This window comes from Capra hircus, chromosome 21 (genome assembly GCF_001704415.2).
Source record: "Capra hircus breed San Clemente chromosome 21, ASM170441v1, whole genome shotgun sequence".
NCBI classification, from domain to species: Eukaryota; Metazoa; Chordata; class Mammalia; order Artiodactyla; family Bovidae; genus Capra; species Capra hircus.
In genome coordinates, this window is record NC_030828.1 from 24,874,002 (window position 1) to 24,890,009 (window position 16,008).

Below are 16,008 nucleotides of genomic sequence, written 5' to 3' on the forward strand. Positions count from 1 at the left end.
GGGTCCCAGAGCGCCTGTGGGGTTGCCCTTGGCCTCTGTTGTAATTACATCCCCCCAGTGCCCTCCCTCCTCCAGGTGGCCTCCCTCCCAGAGTGTCCCATCTGTGACTGGGACCTGTCAGAGGCCACAGGGTGAGTCAGCAGCTGGCTTGGAACCAGGTTTCCCAACTCCCTTGTTCCAGGGCTTTCCACCCCATGACATGCTTTCCTGAGTCTCTGTCCCCTCACCTGTGGGTCCCTTGTTCCTGCCCTCCCAGCTCTGCAGCCCCTGCTGGCCCATCAGTCTCAACCTCCTGGGTGTCTAGCATCGTCCTTCCAGCTCTCGAAAGCCCAAACCTGCCCTTCAACACTTGATAGGATGGGATGGAACCTTTAAAACAGGGGTCCCCCAACCTCCGGGTCAGCACCTCCTATCAGATCAGCAGCAGTGTTAGATTAGAAATAAAGTGCACAATAAATGTACTGTGCTTGAAACATCTTGAAATCATTCCCCCAGTCCTGGTCCATGGAAAAACTGTCTTCTATGAAATCAGTCCCTGGTACCCAGAAGGTTGGGGACCATTGCTCTAAAACATCAGCTTGCTGCTGCTGCTGCTGCTAAGTTGCTTCAGTCGTGTCTGACTCTATACAACCCCAGAGACGGCAGCCTACCAGGTTCCCCCGTCCCTGGGATTCTCCAGGCAAGAACACTGAAGTGGGTTGCCATTTCCTTCTCCAGTGCATGAAAGTGAAAAGTGAAAGTGAATTTGCTCAGTTGTGTCCGACTCCTAGCAACCCCATGGACTGCTGCCCACCAGGCTCCTCCGTCCATGGGATTTTCCAGGCAAGAGTACTGGAGTGGGGTGCCATTGCCTTCTCCAAACATCAGCTTACTAACCCCATTAAAGAGAAAGACCATGCAGCTAGTGATGATTACACTAAGTGAAGTAAGTCAGACAGAGAAAGACAAACTCCATATGATATCACTTATATGTGGAATCTAAATATGACACGAACTTATATACAAAACAGAAACAGACTCACAGACTTAGGGAACAGATTTGTGGTTGCCAAGGGGGAGGGGGATAGGGGATGGATGGAGTGTGAGCTTGGGTTTAGCATTTGTAAGTTTTTACGTGTAGAACGGATAAAAGAGAAGGTCGTACTGTATAGCACAAGGCTTCCCTGGAGGCTCAGTGGTAAACAAGCTGCCTGCCAAGGCAGGAGACACAGGAGACTCAGGTTTGATCCTTGAGTAGGGAAGATCCCCTGGAGGAGGAAATGGGTACCCACTCCAGTATTCTTCTCGGGAAAATCCCATGGACACAGGAGCCTGGAGGGCTTCAGTCCATGGGGTTGCCAAGAGTCTGAGCACGCACACATCCAGTGTATAGCACGAGGAACTATATTCAATAACCCGTGATAACCATAATGGAAAAGAATATTACAAAAAGAACATATTATAGGTATAACTGAATCACTTTGCTATACAGTTGAAATGAAGACAATATTGTAAGCCAACTATACTTCAATAAAAGGAAAAAATTTCCTTGTAACAAACTCTAAGTGGGAGCTCTCATGCAAGGCATCCACCTGTCCAGTGGATCACCTCATCAATCCTTACGAGGACAGAAAGCACAGCCTTTTTCTTCTTTCTAGTGTGTGTGTGTATGTTTGCTTAGTCGTTAAGTCGTGTCCAACTCTTTGTGACCCTATGGGCTGTAGCCTGCCAGGCTCCTCTGTCCATGGAGTTTTTCGGGCAAGAATATAGGAGCAGGTTGCCATTTCCTCTTCCAGGGGATCTTCCTGACCCAAGGATCAAACCACGGCTCTTGTGTCTCCTGCATTGGCAGGCCTGTTCTTTACCACTGAGTCACCTGCTTCTTCTTTTGACCTTGGAGAAAATGGGTCTATTTGACCTGAGAAAAATAGAAATAGTGTTTACTCCCCGTGGAAGTCTCCTGGCCTGTGGGCAGGGAAGCCTCTCCTCTCTCAGTGGTCCCTTCACCTTCCTGAGCCTTTTCCCTTGACTCCACAGCAGAAGTGACACAACACTCACCTTTTCCTGTTGAATTAGGTGGAAGGAAAATGCTACCCAGGGTGGGAGAGACAAGATGCGAGAGGCACTCCTAAACATCACTCTCAGGAGTGAGGACTTGGAGAGAAATGTGACGGTGGGTACTGAGTGGGGAGTCCACCGCCCTTGTTTCAGCCATTCAGCCTCTGGACACCTATCTCAGGGAACTTCTCTCTAATATGGAGACCACCTCACATGTAGACACGATTGTTTCTAGTAACAGCAGAAAGGCAGAGCATCTTTAAGAGCCAAGAAGGGGGAGATGTCTGAGTAGACGGTGGCAGATTCACAGGGCCCTGGAGCACTACACAGTCATCAAAAAGCGTTCTTCAGCTTGAGAAAGTGCTTATGCAATAATGTTAAGTAGAAAAAAAAAACCCACAGTAAGATTCAAATTCTATATTCAGTATGTTTGCAATTATGTAAAATGGGAAAAAAAACACCAAGATCTATGCATAGAAAAAAGAATTGGAAGGAAACAAACCCAAGTGTTTACAGTAGTTATCTTTGGGAAGCAGAACTATGGCTGATATTTTTAACCATTTCCTTCTTTTCTGGATTCTCGAATTTTCTCAAACGGGTACATATATTTTATTTTTAAAAAAGAAAAACAGATAAACTAAAAATATATCACTTCCTCCCAGAAATGTAGCTTTTGCCAATTTGTTTTTCCTCCTCTGAGCCCTCTGAGGGTTTCTGGGAGTTTTTAAAGGGCCCCTGTGGTACATTCTGCAAGGACAAAAGTGTTGCCAGCTGGGATTGGAGAGGGGTGGCCACTGTAGATGGACTTCCCAGGTGGGGTGGGGATGGAGGGGCAGAGGACCCCTGCCAGGGCTGCTACTCACCCAAGACAAGCGTGGGCCAGCTGGAGATGCGGGCCTTCAGGCCTTGGTAAAAGATCTGGTGCAAAAACATGATGGTCTCGCTGCAAGAAAAAGCACAGGGTTAAGCTCAGGCCAGGACATCCTGTCCCTCCAAGCGTCCCCTCCCACAAGTTAAGGAAATCTTCTCAGGTGACTTAACCTGAAAACCAGTTCAGTGGGATGGACTATGTAATTTGTGGGGACTAATGCAAAACAAATAAGCGAGCCCCTTGTTAACAAAATGGTTAAAAATTTCAGGATGGGGCTTCCCTGAGGGTCCAGTGGTTAAGAATTCGCCTTGCAATGCAAGGGACACTGGCTGGATCCCAGGTCGGGGAAGATTCCACATGCCACGGAGCACCACGACTGCTGAGCTTGTGCTCTAGAGCCCGTGAGTCGCAACTACTGAAGCCTGCATGCCACACAGCCCGTGCTGCGCAACAGTAGAAGCCACTGCAATGAGAAGCCCGTGACCCTCAGTGAAGAGCAGCCCTCACTCATCGCAACTAGAGAAAGCCTGTGTACAGCAACGAAGACCCACCACAGCTGAAAAAACAAAAAATTAAGAAAAAAATGGTCTCCAAAAAAATAAAGTGTATTTCAGGATGGTGACAGCAGAGCGTACAATTCAGAAGGGCTCTTCTCAGCATGCAATCAAATGCGGGTCAAGCTGGCTGAGAAGGGTAGTGCTCTGGCTGCTGGCTTCCCTAGCTCCCTCAAGTCCCTGCTGGCTGAGGGTGCCCCTGATGGATGCTAGAGGAAGCTAGGGCTTTGAAGAACTCAGAGGAAAAGCCACTCAGAAGAAAAGTCCTCATGTTATGAGGACATGACAGGAGCTAGGGCTTGAGACCCACAGATGGAGGCTCGATCTGCTGCCTTTTGCCCCTTCCCACCAGTGTGACCCTGAGCAAGATGCCTAACATCTCTGAACCACAGGTCCTTCCACGGAAAACACGGAGGTGAAATGTGCATCTACTGGAGCAGAGTGATGCTCAGCAAATGCTAGTTCTCCACCAGCCCCTTTTTGAATAAATATTAGAAAAGGGAAAAAAAAAAAAAAAAGAGGAAAGGACAGAAACCCAGAGTCTCTAAAGTGCCTGCCTTGTCATCACTTGGAATGCTGGGGGTGCACATAGTCTCATTAGGCCTCAGAGCATTCCCCAGACAGCCACATTTGCCATGGCCCCACTCCCGTACCCCCCTTCTCTGCCCACTGCTCCCCAACTGGCTGGTTCCAGAGAACAGCCAATCTGTGAGAACACAGAGAACCCAAGAGATGGGCCAATTTCTGCTCCATCCTGCAGGGCCCCCCTCCTCCTGTTCTTCCCTTGCTCCTGCTCATCACCCTGGCTCCTACAGCCTGAAGACCTGGGGGTCTCCCCAGCATGTCTGGGCTTGCCTTGAATCACAGGGCAAGGCAAAAGAACCAAATATGCCAAAGTGTGGGGACTTGTCCCTGGTGGTCCAGTGGTTAAGATTCTGTACTTCCAAAGCAGGGGGCATGGGGTTCAATCCTGGGTCAGGGAACTAGATCCCACCTGTGGTGCAGCCAAAAAAAATTCTTTTTTTTTGAACATGCGCTCCACTCATGGAAAGGGAAAATGAGTCCCAGAGAGGAAGTGTGAGCTCCCAGGAGTTGGGCCTCTGGGCCCTGTCTTCCCCTCTCCCTGGAACATTCTCTGTCTTTCTCTGCCGTATCACCACCCCTCCATGGCAACACTCTCTGCTCCCTCCCCAGGCTCTCCCAGTGCCCTGGGTGAGGCCCTGGTGTTTTCCAGCTTGGAGTGCTGTCACTGGGTGCTGTCCCTTCTCTCAGCAGTTTGTGCCCTGAAGGCAACCCCCCACCACCGTGAGGTCTCATTCTCAGGACAAGAGCAAAGGATGGAAGGCGCTGGGGGGTCGCCCCTGGGCTGCGAGGCACAGGAGGCCAGTGAGGGGCCTGGACCTCACGTGCACGGAAGGCCTGAGTGGCATGGGGCTCCTGGACCCCAGATGGGTTTGGAATGCCCTGAGCACCCCCACTCTGCAGGGAAAACACAGTCTGAAGAGGGAAAGAAAAGAAAGAAAGACTGCAAGAGAAAAAGGGGTGAGGGAGCTGAGAGGAGGAGGGTGGTGGTAAGAGAACAGAACACAGCGCCTGGGCTCTGCAGAGCAGTCTGTACTGATCACACCCCCAGGACGTTCAGAAGGGAGGGCTGGGGCCAGGGGGCCTTTAAAAGGTGTCACTGGAAAAGATCCTGCTGCTGGGGAAGATTGAAGGCAAAAGTAGAATGATAGAGGATGAGATGGTTGGATGGTATCACTGACTCAGTGGACATGAGTTTGAGCAAGTTCCTGGAGATAGTAGAGGGTAGGGAAGCCTGGCCTACTGCAGTACATGGGGGTCGCAAAGAGTGGGACACAACCGAGCTACTGAACAACAAGGTAGTGGAAACATTCCGAGTTCTCATTCCTGAGTTGTGGTCCAGTCATTACTGTGAATTAACTATCATTTCCCTGAAGTCCCAAGAGAACAGGCCCCTAGGGGTGGTGACACAGTGATTTCTGGACTGGGGGCCCCATTTGATGGCTGAAGTCATCTTCAGTTTTCAGGCAGCGGGTCTGCAACAGATGCACCTGTGACCAGGATAACTCTGCCTGTCCATGGCCCCTGAACTAGTTATTGAACAGATAAACAGGCACCATGCCAATCTGAAGAGGTTTAGTCATCCACATGGGAAGATCCTTTGGAAAATTCAAATGATACGGGTCTGGGGTGCATGGCAGTGCACAGAGGGGTGAACGTGGGCCCTGAGGTGGGGGAGGGTGGAGGTAGAAAGACTATCAGGGTTTCCTGAGGAGCCAGGCGGTGATGAATGACCCCAAGCACTGACAGCAAGACTCAGGGCCCCACTGCTAGGGAGCCCCCTTATATGGCTGCAGGAAACACCAGGGAGGAAACCCACCCTCTTAGATGCCAACAGGGCATGGACTGGGAGAGTAGCACAGCAGGAATATGATAAACTGGAACTATAAAAACACAGTTGATGAGGGCTCCATTTTTCCTTTGTGTTGGCCATTTGAACATCTTCTTTTGAGAACTGCCAAGTCCTGTCCATTTACTATTTTCAGTTTTATTACTTTAAACTAACTCTTCATGTTAAGTGTAAAATCGGACATCTACACTGCAGACTATTTTTTTTTTTCTCAGCTGTTTTCCACTGATTTTGTGTTTAGTGTCTTTTAAAGTTTTTCAGCCATGAAATTAAAAGACGCTTACTCCTTGGAAGAAAAGTTATGACCAACCTGCTACTGCTGCTAAGTAGATTCAGTCGTAGCACATTAAAAAGCAGAGACATTACTTTGCCGACTAAGGTCCGTCTAGTCAAGGCTATGATTTTTCCAGTAGTCATGTACGGATGTGAGAGTTAGACTGTGAAGAAGGCTGAGCGCCGAAGAATTGATGCTTTTGAACTGTGGTGTTGGAGAAGACTCTTGAGAGTCCCTTGGACTGCAAGGAGATCCAACCAGTCCATTCTGAAGGAGATCAGCCCTGGGATTTCTTTGGAAGGAATGATGCTAAAGCTGAAACTCCAGTACTTTGGCCACCTCATGCAGAGTTGACTCATTGGAAAAGACTCTGATGCTGGGAGGGATTGAGGGCAGGAGTAGAAGGGGACGACAGAGGATGAGATGGCTGGATGGCATCACTGACTCGATGGGCGTGAGTCTGAGTGAACTCCGGGAGTTGGTGATGGACAGGGAGGCCTGGCGTGCTGCGATTCATGGGGTCGCAAAGAGTCGGACATGACTGAGTGACTGGACTGAACTGAACTGAAAGTTTTTCTACTTTGCCATGAGGTACACCATTTTCTATCTTTTTTTTTTTTTTCTGCTTTGAGCACATCTTTTCCCACTCCTAGACTGCATACGCACTCATCTGTTATTTTTTTTTTTTTTTACATATAAACGCTTAACTAGGGGACTTCCTTCATGGTCCAGTGGCTAAGAATCTACCTGCCATGCAGGGGACACAGGTTAGATCCTTGGTCTGGAAGATTCCACATGCTTCAGAGCAACACAGCCCATGTGCTACAACTACTGAGCCTGTGCTCTAGAGCCCAGGAGCCTCAACGAGAGAAGCTACCACAAGAGACGCCTGAGCACCACAGCTAGAGAGCAGCCCCCGTTCGCAACTAGAGAAAGCCCACGCAGCAATGAAGACCTCAGTTCAGTTCAGTCCAGTCACTCAGTCGTGTCTGACTCTTTGCGACCCCATGGATCGCAGCATGCCAGGCCTCCCTGTGCATCACCAACTCCCAGAGTTCACTCAGACTCGCGTCCATCGAGTCCGTGGTGCCATCCAGCCATCTCATCACCTAGTGCAGCCAAAATAAATAAATAAATGATTTTAAAAATACTTAACTCCAGTTTACTTTGGTGTTGCTTGGGAATAAAAGATATAAATGTAATCTTTCTCTCAGTTTGGTTAGCCAACTGCCCCATTTTATTTATCCAATACTCCAGCTGTTTCCCCTGCTTTTCAAAGCTGACTTTATTGTTACTAAATTCTCAAACATGTGTAAGTCTGTTTCTGAACTTTCTATTTTACTTTGATGGTCTATTGGCCTGTTCTGGCAATAGTGTCAGGCTGTTTTTGTTACTTTTAATATATTTATAAGGCTATACTGTATTTTAATTAATGTAGGAAATGTTACTTTCATTGTTTCTTTTTCAGAACATGATTGTCAATTTACATGTATTTATTCCTTCAGATGGACTTTAAAATCACTCTGTGAGGCTGAACTTCAATTGCAATTTTATTAACTTTATAGCATGTCTTGGGTGAAATGACATATTTATGACATGGAATCTTGCCATCCAGAATGCTGGCCCACTTTTTGTTTTTGTACAGCCTCACGTTTAGAAGGACTTTTATAATTTTAAATGGTTGAAAAAAATCAAAAGTGTGTTTTATGGTAAGTAAAAATTCTATAGAATTACCATTTTAGCGTCCATCAATAAAGGTTTACTGTAACATAGCCACACCCATTCAACCGATCATTAGGATTGCCTAAGTCCACATGCTTCAGACAGAGACCATCTGACCCGCAAGGTCTAAAATATTTACCATCTGGCCCTTGACAGAAGAACTCTGCTGAGACCTAGTTTATGCGAATGCTGTCCCTGAATTGCGCAGTGCACAGCGAGGGCAACTGTATTCTACGGCCGTATCCCTCCCCACAGCTTATTTACAGGGCAGCAGGGAATCTAACACAAAAGAAATCATTATTTAAGTGTGATGAATGCTACAAAAGAGGGCCCTGGAAACACACAACCAGGGAAGAGAAGCCAATGGGAACAAGGGGCATGGGGTGGTGGGAGACATCCAAGAAAAACATGAAGGAAGAGTAGGAGAGAGCTGTTGTAAGGAAAACAGGGAGGACAGTAGGATGGGGAGAATTTGAGGGAGAGGAAGCAACCTGTCTACTTGGGAAGCGCTCATTTTTCCTGGTTCCCTTCTTGAGTCCAGAAAGGAGTGTGACTCACCCAAGCCGTTCTCAGATCCACAGGGCTGGGCAGGAGGAGGAGGGCAGAACCAGGCCTCTTCACTCTTGCCCTGCCCTCTACCCGTCCCTCCTCACTCCCCAGCCCATGCAGACGTGACGAATGGATGGCAGCATACTCCCTCATGGAGCCTCACCATCCTTCTCAGCCCGGGACTCCCAGCCACTGCCAATCAATCAGAGTGGCATCAAGGTACCAACCATCTGTCACCCGGGCAGGATGTTCCCATCATGGGGCCATGCCTGTGGTTCCCAGCACATGTTGCCGGGCAATGTTTTTATTAAAGGGAAACAGTCCAAGTCTCTGCGCTCATTGTCTTGGGTAAACAAAACCTGCTGCAGGTGTTTACTTCAAAGATTGCTCCTCCCCTCTCCTCCACCCTCCGCTATTGTAAAAGCACACAATTAACCCCCTCCCCCGTTCCGTAGCACCCTCCAGGAATCTGCCAGCCTGGAGAGAGGCCTCTTTCTTCTCAAGGACTTATTTTAAGGAGCTCCGGCAAATGAAATCACCAAAGTAGCATCAGGTTTCCAGTGTGGCTGAATCACTGAATTCATTTTGGCCTGAAAGCAAACCCAGGGGGAAGTCACGTGTAGAAACACCTTCTAGTGAGTGGGCTGGCAGCCTCTGCCCTTGGCCTGTGGCACACACGGACCTCTGTGCTGTGGTCCAAGGCAGGGAGACCCCAGAGATTCACAGCACTTATGCAGCAAGAGGGGAGGCTGGGCTCACACGCAACAGAAAGTTCTCAATAGTGCAGAAGTGGGTGGGTGGGGGGTGCGTGCCAAGACCTGGGTTGTGATGAGCACGCGTTGGGGAAAAGGAGGATGGGGGTAAGCAAAGATCCAGCCCATCATTTAATAGGGCAGCAGGGGCAAGCAGAGGCCTTGATGTAAAACGGAACTGAATTAAAGTCACAGCCCACTGGAACCCTGAGCACGTCCTATCCATCACCTCTCTGAGCTCTGATGCCAGCCTGATGGGGCATCTCCCAGGATCGGAAATCACTCAGGCCAAGTGCTCAGACAGCCTGGCATGAAGCCGGCCCTGCAAAGCTTAATGTGGTGAGGGCAGTCCAGAACATTCAGTCATGCACAGAAGCTGTGAAGTGCTGCTATTTTTTAATGAAAAAATCAATCACACTGGTCTCTGCTCACACAAAGCAAAGTGGTTAAGACAGTGACACTTATACTGTCCCATGCACACAGTGGATCATGCAGTGAGGTGTGAACAATAAGAAGGCAGTCATGTTCAGGACTTCCCAACTGGTCCAGCGGCTAAGACTCTGTGCTTGCAATTCAGGGGCCCAGGTTCGATCCCTGGTTGGGGAACTAGAGCCCACATGCTGCAGCTAAGGGCCTGAATGTCACGAGAAGATCCCACGTACTGCAGCTAAGACCCGGCATAGCCAAGCAAATACATTAAAATAAAGCAACTTTGTAAGGCCCAGTGATTCAGTTTCTACAAGGTTTTCTGAGGCTAGAAGCCGCTCCCCTCCTTCTGCTCCCACCTCCACTGTGTCCCTGTACCCTGACATCTCCTCCACATCCATGAGGTCAGCCTGGTCCTTCTCCCAGCCACCTTCAGCATCTCAGCTCAACCTCTTAGAATCAGACCCGCGTCCACTGGCTTCCCCATCTCCTCCTGGGTGACACACAAGTCCTTAAACTTGCTACAGCACCCTGGCAGGTAAAGGGGCAGAGCAGGGCCTAGGGGAGGTGACCCTGGGTCCCAAACACCTCTGCAGAACACTAGCTGGAACTAGTGAAGTGACTGAACGATGACTATGCTAAAGGAAGTGCAGCCGAACAAATAACCCGGAGCACATATAATTTACTTTAATTCCTAGATGAGAATCGTTTGTAAATAGCACTCTTGATGTTTTTATGTTTGTTGCTTTTAGCTAGTTTACGCCATTTTATTGGCTACCACAAAGCTCCTTTAAGCCACTTCCTAAGACTGCCCTTTTCAAAAGAGGTGGACAGCAGAAGGGCAACTGTCAGCTCAGCCTTTTGAGGCACTACCAACCTCACACAAACACCCAAGGTCACCATTTGGGAAAGTAACCCTGCTTATTTAACTTATATGCAGAGTGCATCATGAGAAACACTGGACTGGAAGAAACACAAGCTGGAATCAAGATTGCCGGGAGAAATATCAATAACCTCAGATATGCAGATGACACCACCCTTATGTCAGAAAGTGAAGAGGAACTAAAGAGCCTCTTGATGAAAGTGAAAGAGGAGAGTGAAAAAGTTGGCCTAAAGCTCAACATTCAGAAAACGAAGATCATGGCATCTGGTCCCATCACTTCATGGGAAATAGATGGGGAAACAGTGGAAACAGTGCCAGACTTTATTTTTTTGGGCTCCAAAATCACTGCAGATGGTGATTCCACCCATGAAATTAAAAGACCAAAAGTTATGACTAACCTAGATAGCATATTCAAAAGCAGAGACATTACTTTGCCAACTAAGGTCCGTCTAGTCAAGGCTATGGTTTTTTCTGTGGTCATGCATGGATGTGAGAGTTGGACTGTGAAGAAGGCTGAGCGCAGAAGAATTGATGCTTTTGAATTGTGGTGTTGGAGAAGACTCTTGAGAGTCCCTTGGACTGCAAGGAGATCTAACCAATCCATTCTGAAGGAGATCAGCCCTGGGATTTCTTTGGAAGGAATGATGCTAAAGCTGAAACTCCAGTACTTTGGGCACCTCATGTGAAGAGTTGACTCATTGGAAAAGACTGATGCTGGGAGGGATTGGGGGCAGGAGGAGAAGGGGACGACAGAGGATGAGATGGCTGGATGGCATCATTGACTCGATGGATGTGAGTCTGAGTGAACTCCGGGAGTTGGTGATGGACAGGGAGGCCTAGCGTGCTGCGATTCGTGGGGTCCCAAAGAGTTGGACACGACTGAGCGACTGAACTGAACTGAACCACTTTCATATGGTATGTAGGTAACGTGGTACAAAGCTGAACTCTAATGAGCCTGAAAATTCTAAAAATTTAGACCTGTTTCTTGATCACTATGACGATGCTATTAAGATAGAGGAATGGAACAAGCTTGGTTTTTTGTAGCTTGATTTATAACTTGTAAACATTTAATTCAACTCTTGTCCCACGTGGTGCCAGTGGTAATGAACCCATCTTTCAATACAGGAAACATTTAATCCAGGGTTTCTTAACCTTGGCTTGGTTATTTTTATTGATTGATTTTTTTCTGGCGCATAGGATCTTAGCTCCCTGAGCGGGGATCAAACCTGCACCCCCTGCAGTGGGAGCTCGGTGTCTTAACCACTGGACCACCAGGGTATTGGCACGATTATTTCTGGTGGAATAATTCTTTGCTGGGGTCGGGGCGTGGGGTGGGGAACTGCTCTGTGCACTGTAGCATGTTGAGCATCATCTCTGACCTCTACCCACTAGATGCTACTTGCAAACTCCTCCCACAACCCCCTCACCAAGTTCTGACAATCAAAAACGTCTCCCGATATTGCCCCAGCTGAACCCCTGAGTTTAGACATCTACTCTGTGGGCCTCTGTCTGTATCCTGCCGGTAAGGGTCAGAACACTGGCTTCTAGGCCCGAGACCTCGGGCGGCCTCCTTCCTTTCTGGGCTGTTTCCTCCTCCTCACTTGGCGGGAACTAGAGGAGAGCTTGCAGTCAAGTTCATTGCTAGCCAAGCTCCCCCCTCCTGCCTTGGCCAAGTGCTCCGAGGCAGCGGTGGTGGTTGGTGGTGGGGATGGGTGCGGGCAGGGACTGAGGTTCAGGTGCTCACCTGTTCAGGAAGATGCTGCTGACATCGTCGTGCGTGATGGGGGGCTTCTTGGAGCTGGCGGCCATCCGCAGCGGGCGCAGGAAGTTGTTCACCAGTATGTGCAGCTGCTGCACGTACTCGGCCTCGGCCTCCAGCATGCTGAACACCACCTGGTTCCTCTTGCGCATGCTGTCTGCGTGCGGCGACCGGATGTAGTCCTGGATGATGGTCTTCCACTTGCGCCGGCATAGCCAGCCCCGCAGGAAGCTCTGCACCTGGGCGCCGAGACCGGGGGAGAGCCGCCCATCAGCCTCCGCTGCCTGGGTCTTTCCAGGACCAAGGCTCTGTCATCCCCTGCGCTTAGGGAAAGAGCTCAGGCAAAGGTAGGCCTGGTGCCCCTGCCTGCGTGGTGCTGGGCGTGACCTCGGGGCCCTCTATGTCCACTTTCCATCTGTGCCCTGAAGTTAAGGAGATGATGGCCGGACTCAAAGTGTGGTCCCCAGACAGGCAGCTTCAGCATCTCTTGAGATTCTGTTAGAAATGCCAACCCCAGGACCCACCCCAGACCTCTGTGTTCAAACCAGGTCCCCCAGGTTGCTCTGGTAGCATCCCCAGACGGAGGGAAAATGTGGCTCCAAGTCCCCACCATGGGAGGGGCCTCGAGAAGAGAGAGCTGCCAGGCTGTGCCAGGTGGAGCTCACACTTCTCATCTAATGACTGGCCTGAGAACCCTGAAGTTTCAGTTTAAGCTTGTCTGGACAGAGGGCGATTATCACATTGAACTGAATATGGCAGATGAGTTCATCTCATGCTTGGACCTCATCAGCAGTCGCCAGAGGCTCTCTTCTGCCTCTGCGGGGAGAAATGAACATGGTGACTTGAGTTGGGCTGCTTGGCTTGGCCTCGTTTTGGCGAGAACTTGGGAAGGGCCTTGATTCCCAGACTCAGAGGACTGTGTGAAGATCTGTATGCTTCCAGTCAAGGCTCCTCACCATTCCTGCTGCTGAGTTGTGGGCAAGCTCAGGGATTGCACGGGGAGGGCCCAGGGCCCCAGGAACAAAGGTGCTGCATGGTGCTGGGTCGGAGAGGGGATCCTGGGGATCCAGGGGCTGCCTGTTGAGGTGTTCATCAAAATCCTCTCAGCTGAAAAGGGCACTGGCCATGAACAGCAAGTGCGGCCTTCTGAGTGCAGACCTGTGGCCAGGGCCGTCTGCCCTGGGCAGTCCTGCATGTAGATCATAGGTGGGGAGGAGCGGCTTGACCTCGCCACAACAGCTCTCTCTGAAGATAGGAGGCCTCTCTGGATAAAGTGGGAGGGGCTTGCTCAGAGGCCCCAGAAAGGTGACAATAAAAGGAGGACAGTGCATTTCAGCTGGACTTAACAAAATGTTCCCACCAGAATGGCTGTCAAAATGGGGCGGGAAGTCCAGTGGGGCCACGGAAGAGAAGGCAGGCCAACGCATCCCTGTGTGGGTAGGGCTTGGTTCAGATCCCTGGTGGCACTGGTGGCAAGTCCCAATGTCCATAGGGTACCAGGGGGTCCTATGGATCATAGGTGGGCAGGCACCTGGTCTAGAGCCAGCAAACACTGTGGGCAGGAGGCAGGCCTGGGGCTGCAAGACCTCCTGCTTTTCCAAGAGATGGTCTGTCCCAGTGACCGAAGATGAGGGCTCTGGAGCTCAGTAGCCAGGGTTTAAATGTCGCTTTGCTAATACCTGGGTGTGTGACCTGAGCAAGGCACTTTGCCCTTATGGGCTTCTGTACCCTCATCTGTGAAATGCAGACAATAATCAAACTCCAGAGGGCTCTCAGTTCGGAAGAGATTAATCTGCATACATCTCCTAGAATAGTGTCTGGCACATGGAAAGTGCGTAAGGGATGTTAGCTCTTTCTATTTCTGAGTAACCAGAAATACAGACTTTTTTTTTTTTAATGTGAAATGTTTAGCGTTTATAGCACCGGCAACACATTAAAAAGGGGGGAAAAACACCGTATGGGCTAAAAACCCCAAACACACTGGGAGGCTGAACTTGGCCTGTGAGAAGCCAGTTTGCAGCTTCTGGTCTGTATGGTGCTGGGGTCCTTTTATGCTCTTGACAAGGAGGGTTTTCTGGTTTCACTTGTTTTTCTTAGGGTGAGTCAGGCTCCCCTGCTTCAAGTCTGGCCAGCTGCAAACACAGACCATGTTCTTCCCCTGCACAGGGTGGGCCATGGTGCTGGTCAGTATCCCTGCCACTGGGCAGCTTTCTGGTACCCCCTGAGATGTCCACCCCTCCTGGACTCCAACAGAGTAAAACCAGCTGGACCAACCCTGGTGCGTCACAGAGGTCGGTTCCCCATGCTGACCTCTGCTGGGGACTGAAGGGTACAGTTGGGAGAGGCAGTGTTTGCAGGACAGTGGCTGGGGTGAGGCGGGACGGGCAGGCACGCAAGGTTTGGAGGATGGAAGAGTGGCCTGGAGTCTCACTGAGGCTGCCCAGGGTCGTGAGGAAAGCTCGCAGCTATGAGTCTCACAGCCTGGGCTCCTGCCCTGGCTCAATCCACTCTTTCATCTTTTGGGGCCTGGGTTTTCCTATCTATCAAATGGGCTGAACGACCCTACCTCACAGAGACAGCCTAAAGAAAAGGCTTGAGGAGGTGCCGGTCAGAGGTGAGGGCTATTGGTTCTGCCTTTGGAGTGGAAGTGGAACGCCACACTGGGAGCAGTGGGACAGCAGGTGGACACGGGGCTGTGCCGGGGGTGGGGCTCTCTAAAGAGGACCGGGGCAGCTTCGCCAGCCCTGAGGGACGGTACAGACCTTCTTGATTTTTTTGATGTCACTGTCTTCGTCGTTGGGGGTGACGGTCTGGGTGGACTGGATGCGCTCATTGTCCTTGAGCAGAGATGCGATCTGCAACAGAAACATGGGTCAGCTTCTGGGGGTGGGGGGGCTGCGGCAGCGGGCGGAAGTCCCACCCCTCCAGGTACCACCAGGCGCAGCGTGGTGGGCAGGTGCCCTCCCACGCACTCCATGAGGCCAGAGGTACTGCAGCTCCTGTCCGCCCGAGGTTACAAGCCAGACATCTGTGAGTAAGCGCTGGACCTGGTGCCTGTCCACCAGGGTCCAGGGCAGCCGGGATCTGACTCTGAGTGACCCTGGGCGGGGCACCCTCAGGGCTGCAGGCAATCCCTTTGTAATCTGGGAGCTTTGGTCCAAATCTGTGATCATCTTCCTTACTTCCTAAACCTTCAGTTCCTTTATCTTCAAATTTCTATTGTGGTAAAATAGATGTAACATAAAATTTACTGTTTTAACCGGTTTTAAGTGCACAGCTCAGTAGCATCAAGTTCATTCACACTGCTGTGCAACCATCTGCTCCATCTGTCTCCAGAACTTTCTCATCCTCCCCAACTCTGTCCCCATTTAAACACTAACTTCTCAGCCCCTGGCACCCACCGTTCTACTTTCTGTGAATCTGATGTCTCTAGGTGCCTTGCCTAAGTGGAATCAGACGGTATTTGTCTACCTGTGTCTGCCTTATTTCACCAGCATAAGGTTCCCCTATGTCAGACCAGGTGTCAGACTTCCCTTCCTTTGTAAGGCTGAGTAATATCCACTGTATTGTTGTTTAGTTGCTCAGTAGCGTCTGACTCTTTGCAACTCCATGGACCATAGTCTGCCAGGCTCCTCTATCCATGGGATTTTCTAGGCAAGAATACTGGAGTGGGTTGCCATTTCCTTCTCCAGGGGATCTTTCTGTCCCAGGGATCCAACTGTTCTCAAGCACTGACAGGCAGATTTTTTA

The 16,008-nt window shown here is 50.1% G+C and overlaps 1 protein-coding gene across 1 annotated transcript in view; it reads right to left on the minus strand.

Moving 5' to 3' along the window:
* RASGRF1 (Ras protein specific guanine nucleotide releasing factor 1) overlaps positions 1–16,008 on the minus strand; it is a 103,120-nt gene that overhangs the window by 53,383 nt on the left and 33,729 nt on the right. Inside the window, exons 4-6 of the mRNA XM_018066540.1 lie at positions 15,021–15,113; positions 12,244–12,497; positions 2,901–2,980 (exon numbers count right to left, since the gene is read on the minus strand). Of these exons, the coding sequence (XP_017922029.1) occupies positions 2,901–2,980; positions 12,244–12,497; positions 15,021–15,113 (427 nt within the window). The remainder of the gene's footprint in view (positions 1–2,900; positions 2,981–12,243; positions 12,498–15,020; positions 15,114–16,008) is intronic.